Source organism: Salvelinus fontinalis, chromosome 30 (assembly GCF_029448725.1).
Source record: "Salvelinus fontinalis isolate EN_2023a chromosome 30, ASM2944872v1, whole genome shotgun sequence".
In the NCBI taxonomy this organism is placed as follows: Eukaryota; Metazoa; Chordata; class Actinopteri; order Salmoniformes; family Salmonidae; genus Salvelinus; species Salvelinus fontinalis.
The window spans coordinates 30,554,298-30,571,884 of NC_074694.1; the positions used below are offsets into that span (position 1 = coordinate 30,554,298).

A 17,587-nucleotide genomic window follows, 5' to 3' on the forward strand; every position below is an offset into this window, starting at 1 on the left:
TAGCAGACACCCTCAAAGATGGTATTTGGGGGTGTTGAAGGCGTAACGTTAGAGATGTCAAATCGGTGAGAGGCTGCTTGTGTGGTCAGTCACAAAGCCACACCCATCCCACTTGTGTTAGATGTTCAGAACAGGAAAGTGGAGGGTCTATCAAAATAATGACACTCAAATTGAAAATCCTTAAACCAAATATTGAGGATTTCTATCAGCCTAATCGAGGTGTAGATTACGTCTCGGATTCCAGTGTTCAACTAAAGAAGGCTGCATGGGATTTCCCTTAATGCGACTCCATGCAACCAATGGCAATGTCCGCTTTACGTATAATGCTGCAAGCCGCTTGTGGATTTGATTGCTCTAGCGCAGTTCGACCTCCGACACTGCCAAAAAAAAAACACTTTGCGGGAGTCGGCTGGCACGGATCTGATAGAATCTAGCCCCTGGTTGTGTCTCTAACTTGTCTTCTCTCTGTGTGATGTTAGCTGACAACACAGACCTGGCCAGACAGCTGGAGGAGGCAGAGAGCAGAGCCAGCCAGGTCTGTCGCTCCAAGACCCTGATTGTGACCCAACATGAAGACATCAAGAAACAGATGGACGAGGAGCTCAAGGTAGGACCAGGCAGTGGTGTGTGTGTGTGTGTGTGGGGGGGGGGGGGGGGGGGGGGTGTATTTAGTACCCCTGATTATGAGGTGAATGTTTTCAGTTGTATCAATAACTGATAAGAATTGAGGAATCTAAGCATGGGAATGACCTCATATCCCAAATATGTGTCCACTCTACGCACAATGTTTCATTACGGATCCGTATAGCTTTCAGATGTCTTCGACAGTATGTGTGTGTATCTCTCCCCCATTCTAAGTTGGCCCTGGGCAGCAGTCTGGCAGGGCTGCTTCAGGAGTGTGTTACAGTGTGTGTCTTTTTCACTGTCCCCAGTCTAAGTTGGCCCTGGGCAGCAGTCTGGCAGGGCTGCTTCAGGAGTGTGTTACAGTGTATGTGACAGTGTGTGTCTTTTTCACTGTCCCCAGTCTAAGCTGGCCCTGGGCAGCAGTCTGGCAGGGCTGCGTCAGGAGTGTGAGGTGTTGAAGGAACAGCTGGAGGAGGAGCAGGAGAGCAAGCTGGAGCTGCAGCGCTTCATCTCCAAACTCAACACCGAGGTCACACATTGGAGGACCAGACATGAGGCGGACGCCATACAGCACTTGGACGAACTGGAGGAGACCAAGTAAGACGCATACTAGTATACAGAACACACACACACACACACACAAACGCAGCTGAGCTAGAAGACAAGAAGTGAGAGTTACACCCAAAATCTTGCCTACTTCTTGCTACAACAACAAACTGTGTGCCAATCGTTAGATCATATTGCTAAGTAAACATTCATGCAGTAAGCAACAAACATAAAATGCTAGGCTCACCATACTGAGAATGCGTAATGTTTCCCGCCATTCATTCGTTTTGCTACAGCCTATCCCCTGATTTTGAGCTGAGTGTTGTCAAACACACATGGGTTTGAAAAGCTGATTCTCTTTTTCAATCGCATGCAGCGCATTGTACTAGATGAAAAGCCAAAATTAGTATGACATCCTGGCATCTAAAGCATACTTTCAAAATGTCACATACTACAAGCATGTACAGGTATTGAGACACACTCTCACACACCTATATATCCAAACATTTGTGTGTGTTCCAGGAAGAAGCTGGCGTCTCGGCTCCAGGAGGCTGAGGAGGCGGTGGAGGCCACCCAGGCTAAGTGCTCCTCTTTGGAGAAGACCAAGCAGAGACTACAGGGAGAGGTGGAGGACCTCTGTATAGACATGGAGAAGGTAAGAGGACACATTAAAACATGGCAGAGGAGCTGAATAACCTACCTTATCAAGGTAATCAATTAATAACTGGTCATAACTGATAAAATGGTAGCTGGCGGGTGATAATGACCAATCCCTCTACCTTCATTGTTCTTCCTTCCAGGCTAGTAATTGTGGCCAGGCGCTGGATAAGAAACAGCGCATCTTGGAGAAGCAGCTGGGTGACTGGAGGCAGAAGTGTGAGGAGCTGGTGTTGGAGGTGGAGGGTTGTCAGAAGGAGAGCAGACAGCACGCCACGGAGCTCTTCAAACTGAAGACGGCCCATGAAGAGGCTCTGGAACAGGGAGATGCCCTACGCAGAGAGAACAAGGCCTACCAGGGTGAGGGTTAAACACCACAGTATAAAGCCCTGGAACAAGGCCTACCAGGGTGAGGGTTAAATACCACAGTATAAAGCCCTGGAACAAGGCCTACCAGGGTGAGGGTTAAATACCACAGTATAAAGCCCTGGAACAAGGCCTACCAGGGTGAGGGTTAAACACCACAGTATAAAGCCCTGGAACAAGGCCTACCAGGGTGAGGGTTAAACACCACAGTATAAAGCCCTGGAACAAGGCCTACCAGGGTGAGGGTTAAACACCACAGTATAAAGCCCTGGAACAAGGCCTACCAGGGTGAGGGTTAAACACCACAGTATAAAGCCCTGGAACAAGGCCTACCAGGGTGAGGGTTAAATACCACAGTATAAAGCCCTGGAACAAGGCCTACCAGGGTGAGGGTTAAATACCACAGTATAAAGCCCTGGAACAAGGCCTACCAGGATCAAATCAAATTTTATTTGTCACATACGCCGAATACAACAAGTGTAGTTTTTAATCGTGAAATGCTTAGTTACGAGCCCTTTCCTAAAAATGCTGTTAAAAAGTACAAAAATGTATAAATAGATCAAATGAAAATAGTTACACAAAATAACAATAACCAGGCTATACAGAGGCTAAATACAAGGAGTACCGGTACCGAGTCAGTGTACTGGGGTACGATGAGGTGTACTGGGGTACGATGAGGTAGTTGGTGTGATTGATTGAGGTAATACAGTTGAAGTCGGAAGTTTACATACACTTAGGTTGGAGTCATTAAAACTCATTTTTCAACCACTCCACAAATGTCTTGTTAACAAACTATATTTTTGTCAAGTCGGTAAGGACATCTACTTTCTGCATGACACAAGTCATTTTTCCAACAGTTGTTTACAGACAGATTATTTCACTTATAATTAATTGTATCACAATTCCAGTGGGTCAGAAGTTTACATACACTAAGTTGACTGTGCCTTTAAACAGCTTGGAAAATTCCAGAAAAGGATGTTCTGGCTTTAGAAGCTTCTAATAGGCTAATTGACATAATTTGAGTCAATTGGAGGTGTACCTGTGGAAATATTTCAAGGCCTACCTTCAAACTCAGTGCCTCTTTGCTTGACATCATTGGAAAATCAAAAGAAATCAGCCAAGACCTCAGAAAAAAATTGTAGACCTCCACAAGTCTGGTTCATCCTTGGGAGCAATTTCCAAACGCCTGAAGGTACCACATTCATCTGTACAAACAATAGTACGCAAGTATAAACACCATGGGACCACTCAGCCATCATACCGCTCAGGAAGGAGATGTGTTCTGTCTCCTAGAGATGTATGTATTTTGGTGCGAAAAGTGCAAATCAATCCCGGAACAACAGCAAAGAACCTTGTGAAGATGCTGGAGGAAACAGGTACAAAAGTATCTATATCCACGGTAAAACGAGTCCTATATCAACATAACCTAAAAGGCCGCTCAGCAAGGAAGAAGCCACTGCTCCAAAACTGCCATAAAAAAGCCAGGCTATGGTTTGCAACTGCACATGGGGACAAAGATCGTACTTTTTGGAGAAATGTTCTCTGGTCTGACGAAACAAAAATAGAACTGTTTGGCCATAATGACCATCGTTATGTTTGGAGGAAAAAGGGGAAGGCTTGCTAGCCGAAGAACACCATCCAAACTGTGAAGCATGGCGGTGGCAGCATCATGTTGTGGGGGTGCTTTGCTGCAGGAGGGACTGGTGCACTTCACAAAATAGATGGCATCATGAGGGAGGTGGATATATTGAAGCAACATCTCAAGACATCAGTCAGGAAGTTAAAGCTTGGTCGCAATTGGTCTTCCAAATGGACAATGACCCCAAGCATACTTCCAAAGTTGTGCAAAATGGCTTAAGGACAACAAAGTCAAGGTATTGGAGTGGCCATCACAAAGCCCTGACCTCAATCCCATAGAAAATTTGTGGGCAGAACTGAAAAAGCGTGTGCGAGCAAGGAGGCCTAAAAACCTGACTCATTTACACCAGCTCTGTCAGGAGGAATGGGCCAAAATACACCCAACTTATTGTGGGAAGCTTGTGGAATGCTACCCGAAACGTTTGACTCAAGTTAAACAATTTAAAGGCAATGCTACCAAATACTAATTGAGTGTATGTAAAACTTCTGATCCACTGGGAATGTGATGAAAGAAATTAAACCTGAAATAAATAATTCTCTCTACTATTATTCTGACATTCCATATTCTTACAATAAAGGGGTGATCCTAATTGACCTAAGACAGGGAATATTTACTGGGATTAAATGTCAGGAATTGTGAATAACTTAGTTCAAATGTATTTGGCTAAGGTGAATGTAAACTTCCGACTTCAACTGTAGGTTTGTTTAGGTGATTGATTGAAAGTGTACTGTAGGAAGGGGTGAAAAGCAGAAAGTCCAGGTAGCTGTTTAATGAACTGTTCAGCAGCCTTATTACTTTGGGGTTGAAGCTTTTCAGGAGCCTTTTGGTCCCAGACTTGTAGCTCCGTTACCCCTTCTCGTGCGGTAGCAGAGAACAGACTGTGACTTGGGTGGCTGTAGTCTGACAATTTTTAGGACGTTCCTCTGATGGCGCCTGGTATAGAGGTCCTGGATGACAGGGAGCTTGACCCCAGTGATGTACTGGGCTGTACGCACTACCCTCTGTAGTGTCTTGCGGTTGGATCCGAGCAGTTGCCATACCAAGCAGTGATGCAGCTAGTCAATATGCTCTCAATGGTGCAGCTGTAAGGCCCATGCCAAGTCTTTTCAGCATCCTGAGGGGAAAGAGGCGTTGTCGTGACTTGGACCATGATAGGTCTGTCGTGATGTGAACCGTGAGGAACTTGGAAGCTCTCGACCGTCTCCACTACAGCCCCATTGATGTGAATGGGGCGTGCTCGGCCCTCCGTTTCCTGTAGTCAGATCCTTTGCCTTGCTGGCATTGAGGGAGAGTTTGTTGTCCTGGCAGTGTCTGACCTCTTCCCTGTAGGCTGTCTTATCGTCATTGGTGATCAGGCCTATCATCGTCGTGTCATCAGCAAACTTAATGATGGTGTTGGATTCGTGTGCGGACACGCAGACATGGGTGAACTGGGAGTACTGTAGGAGGTTAACCTTTCACGAGCCTCTACCCCGGATCCGGGAGCACCCCCCACCCCTCCCCACACTGATTAGCATCGCTAGTATAGCGTCACAATTAAATAGTAGCATCTAAATATCATTAAATCACAAGTCCAAAACACCTAATGAAAGATACAGATCTTGTGAATAAAGCCACCATTTCAGATTTTTAAAATGTTTTACAGGGAAGACACAATATGTAAATCTATTAGCTAAACACGTTAGCAAAAATCACCATTTTTCTTTGTCCACCATTTTCTCTCAACACCAGTAGCTATCACCAATTCGGCTAAACTAAGATATTGATAGCCACTAACCAAGAAAAAACCACATCAGATGACAGTCTGATAACATATTTATGGTGAGGATAGGTTTTGTTAGAAAAATGTGCATATTTCAGGTATAAATCATAGTTTGCCATTGCAGCCAGCATCACAAATCTCACCAAAGCTCCTAGAATTACTACAGACAGCAACCTGTATTACCAATTTACTCATCATAAAACATTTCTTAAAAATACACATTACATAGCAATGGACAGACACAGATCTTGTGAATTCAGACAACATTTCAGATTTTCTAAATGTTTTACGGCGAAAACACAATAAATCGTTATATTAGCATACCACATACGCAAACGTTACCCGAGCACTGATTCTAGCCAAAGAGAGCGATATCATATCATCGCCAAAATATATTAATTTTTTCACTAACCTTCTCAGAATTCTTCAGATGACACTCCTGTAACATCATATTACAACATACATATACAGTTTGTTCGAAAATGTGCATATTTAGCCATAAAAAAACGTGGTTATACAATCAAAATAGTAGCAAAACAAGCCTGGAAATGTTGGTCGCCATCTTTGAGTGATCTAGTTTAATCAATAGCTAATCATATACTTGACTAAAAAATACAGGGTTGACAGGAATCGAAAGACAAATTAGTTCTTAATGCAATCGCTGATTTACATTTTTTTAATTATCCTTACTTTTCAATACAGGTTGCGCCAAGCGAAGCTATACAAAACAAAATGGCGGCGTAAGCTTTAACATTTTTCGACAGAAACACGATTTATCATCATAAATTGTTCTTACTGTGAGCTGTTCTTCCATCAGAATCTTGGGCAAAGAATCCTTTCTTGGGTCTAATCTTCTTTTGGTCGAAAGATGTCCACTTGTCCGTCGAAATGCCCACTAACGTACGACCGGGACCCCGAAATGTGCCCAGCGCGTCAAAGTGCACAACAAAGCAATGCCTCAAAATCGCACTAAAAGGATATAAATTGCTATACAACGGTTCAAATTAACTACCTCATGATGCTGTTAACATGGTCTTACTCACATTGGCTATGGAGAGCATGATCACACAGTCATCCGGAACAGCTGGTGCTCTCATGTATGGTTCATTGTAGCTTGCATCGAAGTGAGCATAGAAAGCATTTAGCTCATCTGGTAGGCTTTCGTCACTGGGCAAGCTTGTGGCTGGGTTTCCTTTTGTAATCCATGATAGTTTGCAAGCCCTGCCACATCCGACAAGTGTCAGAGCCAGTGTAGTAGGATTCGATCTTAGTCATGTATTGACGCTTTGCTTATTTGATGGTTCATTGGAGGGTGTAGCAGCATTTATTATAACTGTCTGGATTTATATTCCGCTCCTTAAATGCAGCAGTTCTAGCCTTTAACCTCTCTGGGATGTGTGGGACGCTAGCGTCCCGCATGGCCAACATCCAGTGAAAATGCAGAGCGCCAAATTCAAATAAATTACTATCAAAATTTAACTTTAATGAAATCACACATGCAATACACCAAATTAAAGCTACACTTGTTGTGAATCCAGCCAATGTGTCTGATTTCAAAAGGCTTTACGACGAAAGCACACCAAATGATTATGTTAGGTTAGTACATAGCCACAGAAAAACACATCCATTTTTTCAGCCAAAGAGAGGAGTCACAAAAAGCATAAAGAGATAAAATTAATCACTAACCTTTGATGATCATCAGATGACACTCATAGGACTTCATGTTACACAATACATGTCTGTTTTGTTCGATAAAGTTCATATTTATATCCAAAAATCTCAGTTTACATTGGTGCGTCACGTTCAGTAATGTTTTGCTTCCAAAACATCTGGTAATTTTACAGAGAACCACATCAATTTACAGAAACTCATTATAAATGTTGATGAAAATACATGTGTTATGCATGGAACTTTAGACAAACTTCTCCTTTATGCAACCGCTGTGTCAGATTTCAAAAAAGCTTTACCGAAAATGCACACCATGCAATAATCTGAGTACAGCGCTCAGAGCCCAAACAAGCCAAAGAGATATCCGCCATGTTGTGGAGTCAACAAAGTTAGAAATAGCATTATAAATATTCACTTACCTTTGATGATCTTCATCAGAATGCACTCTCAGGGATCCCAGTTCCACAATAAATGTTTGATTTTTTTGATAAAGTCCATCATTTGTGTCCAAATAGGGGTCATTTGTGTCCAAATTTGGATTGCACGTTTAGTACACAATCCAAACTGACGATGCGCTGGCAGGTCCAGGTGAAAGTTCAGACGAAAAGTCATATTACAGTCCGTAGAAACATGTCAAACTAAGTATAGAATCAATCTTTAGATGTTATCATCATAAATCTTCAATAATGTTCCAACCGGAGAATTCCTTTGTCTTCAGAAATGCTATGGAACGCAAGCTACCTCATGTGAATGCGTGTGGCCAGCTCGTGGCACTCTGCCAGACCTCTGACTCAATGCCCTCATTCCACCCTCCTTTATAGTAGAAGTATCAAACAAGGTTCTAAATACTGTTGACATCTAGTGGAAGCATTAGGAAGTGCAACATGACCCCATTTCCACTGTATCTTGAATAGGCAAAGAGTTGAAACACTACAAACCTCAGATTTCCCACTCCTGGTTGGATTTTTCTCAGGTTTTTGCCTGCCAAATGAGTTCTGTTATACTCACAGACATCATTCAAACAGTTTTAGAAACTACAGAGTGTTTTCCATCCAGATCTACTAATTATATGCATATTCTAGCTTTTAGGACAGAGTAGCAGGCAGTTTACTCTGGGCACCTTTTTATCCAAGCTACTCAATACTGCCCTCCTGTCCCAAAGAAGTTAACTCAGTGCGCATGTTGCCTGTAATCCATTGCTTCTGGTTGGGAAATGTACGTACGGTCACTGTGGGGACTAAGTCATTGATGCACTTATTAATGAAGCCGGTGACTGATGTGTTAAACTCCTCAATATATTGGATGAATCCCGGAACATATTCCAATCTGTGCTTGCGAAACAGTCTTGTAGCTTAGGGTGAGAGATGATACATGTTTAAAGCCCAGGGTAAAAAGGAAAACTTCCAGTTACTGAAACAATGGAGGCCATTAGGTGTTCTACAGGGCTCCGTTTTAGACACTCTTTATTTACATGAAAACTATTGGGAAAAACATTCTCATGATCTCTCGAGGTGTTTTCTGCATGACTGAGTGTAACTCTTCTGTCGTTAACTCAGAGGAGATAGTTGACCTGACTGACCAGCTCTCGGACGGAGGCAAGAGCGTCCACGAGCTGCAGAAGACGAAGAAGAAGATAGAGATGGAGAAGGAGGAGCTGCAGGCCTCATTGGAAGAGTCTGAAGCTGCCTTAGAGGTATGGAGGTTACAGTAGGAGGTGGCCATTTTGGGTGGAATGGTTACAGTAAAATAAGTCTACACCAAGCATTCCACAACTATTACGTAACATGCATTTAAATGTGTTATCTTAGATCATTGTCACATTCAATATTATTTGATCTCTGTTTACACAAGAGTTAAATTCTCCTCAGCGTACGTCATACACAATGTAAGACTGAGGTGTGGAGGTGAAACAGTGTGGCAGCTATGTGGCAGATCTGACAGTGAGAGGGAAGAAAAGGCCCCCAGACAACATGTTTCAATTAGTATTGGCCAGTCATGCAGGCCGAGAGCAGACAGATCCCAGGCACTGATAACACTACACCATCAGCTATCTGCTCATATAATCAGCCTGGCCCTCCAGGGACTGGAATCTTACTAGACAGGAGCCCCCTGGCTACTCGGCATAATGGTTGATTCACCCACCTCTCTCTACTTTTCTTTCCCTCGCTCCCCCCCCTCCCCCTCTCCAGGCTGAGGAGACCAAGGTGCTGCGTCTGCATCTGGAACTGTCCCAGGCTAAAGGAGACATGGAGAGGAGACTCCAGGAGAAAGAGGAGGAGTTTGAGGCAGCAAGGTAAGTTACCCACTGTCCATAGAGCTGCATTTTCATTTAAGAAAAATGTGTTTTTCCCCTCTGCCCTTTTTCTTTTCAACTGAAAGGGATTTATTCAAAGGAATTGTTTTAGCTTTTGGGGAAAATGGCTAACTTCCTGCATTACAACATATTTTGCCATTGGGAAGAGAGAGAAAATGTGAAGTTTTATAATGCTATTCTACACATTTTGTCATTGCATATGGCATGTTCATATGCCATCTAGCGAGGCCCCAACCTCCAGGGGGCAATCCCCCCTACCCGTTCTGAAATCCGGCCCCAACCTCCAGGGGGCAATCCCCCCTACCCGTTCTGAAATCCGGCCCTGCTTCTTCAGTTGATTGCTCTATTGATAAGCCCCTACTCTCTCTTTCTCTCTCTCCTCCCCTTCCAGGAAGAGCCACCAGAGGGCGCTGGATTCCCTTCAGGCCAGTCTGGATGTGGAGGTTAAAGGTCGTGGTGAGGGGTTGAGGGTGAAGAAGAAGCTGGAGTCTGACCTAAATGAGCTGGAACTACAGGTGGACCTGTTCACCAAGAACAACATAGAGCTCACCAAGAACACAAAGAAGATGCAGCAGCAGATCAAGGTGAGATTCTATACCTCCATCGCTTCTCTCCCTCTCTTTTTTGCTCTCTCGTCCTCCTCTTCCTTAGTTTTTCCTCATCCCCTTTCTTCCCTTGCTCTTTCCTTTACCCAGTTTCCTCTGCTTGCTCGGCTCTTTCTTCAGTGTTTCCCTCTTTCTCTACCTCCTTTTCTCTCTTATTTCCACCCTTTGAAAGGAGCTGCATACCGAATGTGATTGATTGATTAGTGGATTGACCTCTTCTCTCCTTCTCTTTCTTAGGAACTGCAGGGCCAATTGGAGGAGGAGGTGCGTGGGCAGGAGGAGCGGAGGGAGGAGCAGGCCGTGTTGGAGCGACGCTGCCTCCTGCTGGTGAGCGAGGGAGAGGAGACACATGGGGCGCTGGAGAACGCTGACAGACAACGCAAAACCTTAGAGATTGAGCTTACAGAGACCAACGAGAAGTACAACGACCTCAACAACCAGGTAGAGTACAGATTGCAACACCTTCTGTTCAGTCTTTTCATCAATATTAAATCAAATTAAACTGGCTTAGTTACATTATGAACATTAGGTTTAAAGCGCTCAGTTTCTCACTGAATAAACAATGAAGAACAGAACTTCAGCCGATACATGAATCAATCCTCTCCCATGCTAACCTCATGTTGGTTTTGTTTCCTGCTGTAGTTCCAGTCAGCGCTGAGTGGTAGGAGGAAACTGGATGTGGATTTACAGGCACTGCAGCAGGAGCATGAGGAGCTGCAGAACGAACTGAGAGGAGCCAATGACAAGATCAAGAAGGCCAACTGTGAGGTAGGACAATACCGGATGTTTGATCATTAGGATCATTGATTTTAATTGACTTGTCAATAGAACATTATTTATAAATATTTTCTCCAGGGAGCACGTCTGTCAGAGGAACTGAGGTTAGAGCAGGACCACACCCTGCACATGGAGCGGGTGAAGAAGGGTCTGGAGGCCCAGTTAAAGGACATGGGCACCAGGCTGGACGAGGCTGAGCAGATGGCCCTCAAAGGAGGCAAGAAGATCATCCAGAAACTGGAGGGCAAGGTAAACGCACACACACACACTCACATATGCTCAAACACTGTTCCTAAACTTTGAAATGGTTGTTTCTGTCGCATTGCCCAGTTTTTCAGGTTTACAGGGAAAGGTGGGCATCAAACTGTATATTTTCCTAGACTGACCATGTGTCTGGCTCTAGGTAAAGGAGCTGGAGTTGGAGCTGGACTCGGAGCAGAAGCGTCACGCTGAGACGGTGAAGACGCTGCGTAAGAACGAGCGTCGTCTGAAGGAGCTGCTGTTCCAGTCCGAGGAGGACCAAAAGAACCAACACCGCATGCAGGAACTTGTGGAGAGACTCCAGAACAAGATGAAGGCCTACAAGAGACAAGTAGAGGAGACGGTAAGGCTCGTCTGTCTGTTTGCCTGTCTGTCCATCCGTTTCTCTCGCTCTCTCTCTCTTTTCCCCTCTTGCTTTCTCTCAGTCAGTCTCTCTCATTCTGTTCTCTAGACTCCATATTTTGTCTTTACAACATGACTTGCACCTTTCCTACAGGAGGAGCAGGCCAACATGAACCTCGCTAAGTACAGGAAGACAGTACATGAGTTGGACGATGCTGAAGAAAGGGCAGACATCGCTGAGTCAGCCCTCACCAAGATCAGGACCAAGAACCGCGGTAGCTTCAGCAAGGGATACTCGTCTGTAAGTCCTACAACCTTACCGCATTAACTTGAATTCAAGATAGTCAAATCATCATTAATGTTGTCTGTACTGAAACTGTGGGTCACATCTGTGCTTTAAATGTAAAGACATTCTATGTATTGTGTTGAGTTGTTAGTCAAGTAAGTAATCATAACGTTGATCTGATGTTTCGTCCTCTTGCATGTTTCCAGGGTTACAGCACGCCGTACCCCGGGGGGATCGTGAGGTCACCCAGTTCCGTGGGGTCAGAGGGTAGAAGTGAGAAGATCATCAACGACGACAATGACTCGGTCAGCTCCCTCATCCCAGCTTATCTCAACTCCCTGAAGAAACTCATGATAGACTAGCACCTAGGGAGGGAGTCAGTTGGATGTACCAAACATTCCAGTGGGAGCAAAGAAACATGTACTGTCTTATATATGTAGGATCTTAATTTGAGCCAGTTTGCTACAGCAGGAAATGTGGATTATAATTAATGGACATTTTTGAAGGGGATGATACATTTTTCATTTGGGCAAATTACATCTGACATTTCAAAGTGGAAATTAAACTTTAGAAGACTTTTTAAAATTCAAATAAAACTACAAGTTTTTGTTTCCTGCGGTGCAGGACAATTCTCAAATTAAGATCCTACATTTGTATGTTTTTACTTTTAAGTCCAAACCAATTTTCCTACATACATGCAGTGCCAGACATTTCAAAGCAATATTTTTTTCTGGATTTTGTGGTATACAATACATACAGTTGAAGTCGGAAGTTTACATACACCTTAGCCAAATACATTTAATCTTCGTTTTTCACAATTCCTAACACTTAATCCTAGTAAAAATTCCCTGTCTTATGTCAGTTAGGATCACCCCTTTAATTTTAAGATTGTGAAATGTCAAAACAATAGCAGAGAGAAATATTTATTTCAGCTTTAATTTCTTTCTTCACATTCCCAGTGGGTCAGAAGTTTATATACACTCAATTAGTATTTGGTAGCATTGCCTTTCAATTGATTAACTTGGGTCAAACGTTTTGGGTAGCCTTCCACAAGCTTCCCACAATAAGTTGGGTGAATTTTGGCCCATTGCTCCTGACAGAGCTGGTGTAAATGAGTCAGGTTTCTAGGCCTCCTTGCTCGCACACACCTTTTCAGTTCTGCCCACACCTTTTCTATGGGATTGAGGTCAGGGCTTTGTGATGGCCACTCTAATACCTTGACTTTGTTATCCTTAAGCCATTTTGCCACAACTTTGGAATTATGCTTGGGGTCATTGTCCATTTGGAAGACCAATTTGCAACCAAGTTTTAACTTCCTGACTGATGTCTTGAGATGTTGCTTCAATATATCCACCTAATTGTCCTCCCTCATGATGCCATCTATTTTGAGAAGTGCACCAGTCCCTCCTGCAGCGAAGCACCCCCACAACATGATGCTGCCAACCCCGTGCTTCACAGTTTGGATGGTGTTCTTCGGCTTGCAAGCCTTCCCCTTTTTCCTCCAAACATAACGATGGTCATTTTGGCCAAACAGTTCTATTTTTATTTCATCAGACCGCAGGACATTTCTCCAAAAAGTACGATCTTTGTCCCCATGTGCAGTTGCAAACCATAGCCTGGCTTTTTTATGGCAGTTTTGGAGCAGTGGCTTCTTCCTTGCTGAGCGGCCTTCCAGGTTATGTCGATATAGGACTTGTTTTACTGTGGATATAGGTACTTTTGTACCCGTTTCCTCCAGCATCTTCACAAGGTCCTTTGCTGTTGTTCTGGGATTGATTTGCCGTTTTTGCACCAAAGTACGTTCGTCTCTAGGAGACAGAACGTGTCTCCTTCCTGAGCGGTATGACGGCTGCGTGGTCCCATGGTGTTTATACTTGCGTACTATTGTTTGTACAGATGAATGTGGTACCTTCAGGTGTTTGGAAATTGCTCCCAAGGATGAACCAGACTTGTGGAGATCTACAATTTGTCTTGGCTGATTTCTTTTGATTTTCCCATGATATCAAGCAAAGAGGCACTGAGTTTGAAGGTAGGCCTTGAAATACATCCACAGGTACACCTCCAATTGACTCAAATGATGTAAATTGGCCTTTCAGAAGCTTCTAAAGCCATGACATAATTTTCTGGAATTGTCCAAGCCGTTTAAAGGCACAGTCAAGTTAGTGTATGTAAACTTCTGACCCACTGGAATTGTGATACAGTGAATTAATTATAAGTGAAATAATCTCTGTAAACAATTGTTGGAAAAATTACTTGTGTCATGCACAAAGTAGATGTCCTAACCGACTTGCCAAAACTATAGTTTGTAACAAGAAATTTGTGGAGTGGTTGAAAAACGAGTTTTAATAACGCCAACCTAGGTATATGCAAACTTCCGACTTCAACTGTATAACAATGCTAATGTTAATGAGATTGTTGTCCTTTTGATTTCATTCGTATGATTTAATCCATCCTATTTGTTTGTGATTCAGTTCATAATACTGATGATAACCAAAACCACTATTATTAAAAACTTCATCACATTTATATTCTACAGCTCAAATTTTCTGTAAAAAAAATATAAAATTGATGCTTGGTTATAAAGACATTGATAGACAGTTTAAATACCTACATAGAGAAGTTAAAGGAAAATTTGTGTTCACTTTTGACTCTCATTCTACTTGCTCATCCAAAGAGTTTGACCAAGTAAAGTTATATAGCAGTAATGTGCATGACCTTTTACAACTAGGGGGCAATATCCTTACCTGAAATCTGCATTTGTATCGCAAGTCTTCCACTGGCATCTGAGGTTATACCCGCTTGCATGTCGAGTAAGAATTTCAGTAACACTTTATTTGGCTAGTCCATCTGTAGATGCTCCAGACTATCAGTAACACTTCAACAAACCATCTACTAACTAACCTTAACCCTTATTCCAAACCTAACCGTAACCTTAGCAACCAATTGCTAATCAACAGATGGTTTGTTGATAGTACGACCGTCTGTAGAGCATCTACAGATGGACTATCCAAATACACTGTTCCCAAAATTTTGGACAAAGATGCTATATCAAAGTTTACCATTATATAAATGTGCAGACATATATATCACTGCCAAAACATGTTTTACATTACTTGTCCAAAGCATTTTATTGTTGAATGTAAAAATGTGTTAAGAAATAAAACCTTTTTTCATTCCTTAAATGTCTTCTTGTACCCTCAAGATAATTTGCCAGAAACACAAACACCTACAAAAATCACCTGGTTCTATTGTCAAATAAAAAACAGCAGAAAGGAACTACCAGAGATAGATGTAACATAAAATGTATATCTATATATTTACCATATCAATGCAAAGACATTAATGCCAAACATTCAGCAGTTATGTCCATATGCAGAATCCTTGGAACGTTCAAGGCTCTTGTTGCACCAAACAAACAATAAATGGAAAAGTCTGTACAACATGTATGCGTCTGCATGGAACAGTAGTAACATGTACGTAATACTTACAGGAGAGAAACGGGATCGTGATATACTGTAACCATTTCAACTTCAGTTGAGGATCTACACCCAGTTGGCGCGTTTCTGAAACTACGTTGTCGTCATTTCATTTAGTAGAAAAATAATCATTGTGTAATATCACTTTAATATATTATCTGTACCATCACTCCTGTGTAATGTATATATATATATATCATCTGTTCTACTGCGGATTCCACTATTTTACATCCTTCATTCTCTAGATGTTTTACTTCTACACCCCATTCTCTTACATATAGTATATTCATCTTGTATTTACAAAAGCGAAAGCACATTCCCTTGTAACAGCATCCCAGTTGTACTGCCCCCTTAGAGACTATAATTCAAATGTTGATCAATTCAACAGTAAGGAAAACGTCACAATACATTGTAGATCTGTTCAATTTGTGCCAAGCTCTCTTCCAAACGACCCATTTGATATACGTTTGCAGAATCAATATTCACCTTAAAAACCTTTTGTTCACCTCACTTTACAGTTTCAATTTAGTGGCGCAGATAAAATATAATCTATAAATCGGAATGCATATGATGTACGGTTATTACATAAAAGCAGCAGTAGCTGTTAAATTTCATAATTAACCTTTGCGTCAGTATTTCAATTGGCCAACCATTTACAGAATTTGTTTGGGGTTATAGCTCACACAGCCTCAGTCCCACAGGCTTGTACTTACTGTAGACCATAGATTACGTACAGGTCAAAATAGCCATGTTGTTTGTTTATGTTGGTAATACATTCCCCTCACCTGAGTTTGGCCCATATACACACCTGTCTTCCCTATAGTAGTCCTCTAGGTCATAATGAACACTGTCTGTCTACCATACATATAGAATACTCAAGGGCATCAAGTCTCTCTCTCTCTCATGACTTATTCTCATTTCTCAGGATGTCCATAATATCTCAAAGTTGACTTTAGTAAAGGGGCTAAGGTCTTGAAGCCCTAGTATAGATTGATGCTTGTGGATCCACGTGTGTGACCCCTGGGAACCAGGTGTGTTAAATCTCAATGTCCACAGGCCTGATGTCTCCTGTCTTATGCTCCTGGACCCAGAGCTCTCGGTCTTTAGCTGGGTCCACACTCTGTAACAGCTGATCCACTGGCTCCATCGTCTGCAGGGGCAGGTGGAAAAACAATCAATGCCCTGTATGTTTGTGTGTGAAAAAAACAAACAAGGCATTTAGTGCCCTCTAGAGGTACTACGAGGTGGTGCTTGACTTACACTCTGGTTAAACATGTCCGTCTCATGCCGCAAGGTGGTGTACTGACACAGATGCTGTCGTATCATCTCCACCCTCTCTACCTCCAGCCTCTCCAACTCCTGATGGACAGAATGGATTGAAGGGAACGGGGTTTTACAAGACATGATTCAGATTCCTCCTTTCTGTCGTTAAAACCAACGCCTCGATAGCCAGCCTCACCGTTTTTGGAGATGGCTGGAGTAGAAACAGACTAGCACCCAGGCTACCAAAGCAATAAGTTACATACAGAGTCACTTTTAATAAAAGGAGGAAATACAAAGGAGAATATGAACTACAGATGAGTCTTACCAGGCTTGTGGTCACCATCTCCTCAAACCATTTGGACTGGGACTGGTTGTAAAGGTCGACACAGCGCATCAGGTCATCTCCTGGTAGAGACAAAAATTATGTTTAGACAAACCCATCTATACTTTGGACACTGGCTGGCACCTTTCTCTCTTCTGGGTTTATGATGCATGTTCAATAACTAATCCAGCAGGGGGAGCCCCAGTCTAAATATGAACTTACAAAAGAGAACGCCCCTCTTCCTTCTTCTCCTTGAACCTTAGCGCCAACAAAAAAACGATAACTAAGGCTCACGTTGCAGTACAACCTGCTATAAATGGATCTATATCCAATTTCAGTCTTAGATAGTGTTTTATTTGTGTGTATTTTATTAGGATCCCCATTAGCCCCTGGTGCAGCAGCTACTCTTCCTAACACATCATCAGATGCAATATGAATAATACACAGTTCAGTCTGATACATTCTGGTTACAGTGTAATACATACCGACAAGAACATGTATGTAGCCTAACATACCCTACTCATAAAATCAGAGCGATGCCTCTAAGATTACAATGATGTGTGACTAACCCAAGACAGTGATGGTCAATCCCTTCCCTTCTCTCCAAACTTCTCTGCTTCATCCTTTATTGCCTGAATGTAGACACTGAGATCATCCTAATGTTAATGTTCAAACCTAT

The 17,587-nt window shown here is 42.7% G+C and overlaps 2 protein-coding genes across 5 annotated transcripts in view; one reads left to right on the top strand and one right to left on the bottom strand.

Moving 5' to 3' along the window:
- LOC129829020 (myosin-16) overlaps positions 1-15,029 on the top strand; it is a 64,773-nt gene extending 49,744 nt beyond the window's left edge. For all 4 annotated transcript variants that reach the window (XM_055890430.1, XM_055890432.1, XM_055890431.1 and 1 more), the window contains 13 exons: positions 480-607; positions 1,025-1,221; positions 1,693-1,825; positions 1,971-2,187; positions 8,819-8,955; positions 9,452-9,555; positions 9,968-10,160; positions 10,419-10,622; positions 10,824-10,949; positions 11,037-11,207; positions 11,362-11,562; positions 11,716-11,862; positions 12,054-15,029. In XM_055890430.1, coding sequence (XP_055746405.1) covers positions 480-607; positions 1,025-1,221; positions 1,693-1,825; positions 1,971-2,187; positions 8,819-8,955; positions 9,452-9,555; positions 9,968-10,160; positions 10,419-10,622; positions 10,824-10,949; positions 11,037-11,207; positions 11,362-11,562; positions 11,716-11,862; positions 12,054-12,209 — 2,114 coding nt within the window. In that variant the 3' untranslated portion in view covers positions 12,210-15,029. The remainder of the gene's footprint in view (positions 1-479; positions 608-1,024; positions 1,222-1,692; positions 1,826-1,970; positions 2,188-8,818; positions 8,956-9,451; positions 9,556-9,967; positions 10,161-10,418; positions 10,623-10,823; positions 10,950-11,036; positions 11,208-11,361; positions 11,563-11,715; positions 11,863-12,053) is intronic.
- LOC129829021 (growth arrest-specific protein 7-like) overlaps positions 14,950-17,587 on the bottom strand; it is a 63,181-nt gene continuing 60,543 nt past the window's right edge. The window contains exons 12-14 of the mRNA XM_055890434.1: positions 16,912-16,991; positions 16,584-16,682; positions 14,950-16,473 (exon numbers count right to left, since the gene is read on the bottom strand). Of these exons, the coding sequence (XP_055746409.1) occupies positions 16,360-16,473; positions 16,584-16,682; positions 16,912-16,991 (293 nt within the window). The 3' untranslated portion in view covers positions 14,950-16,359. The remainder of the gene's footprint in view (positions 16,474-16,583; positions 16,683-16,911; positions 16,992-17,587) is intronic.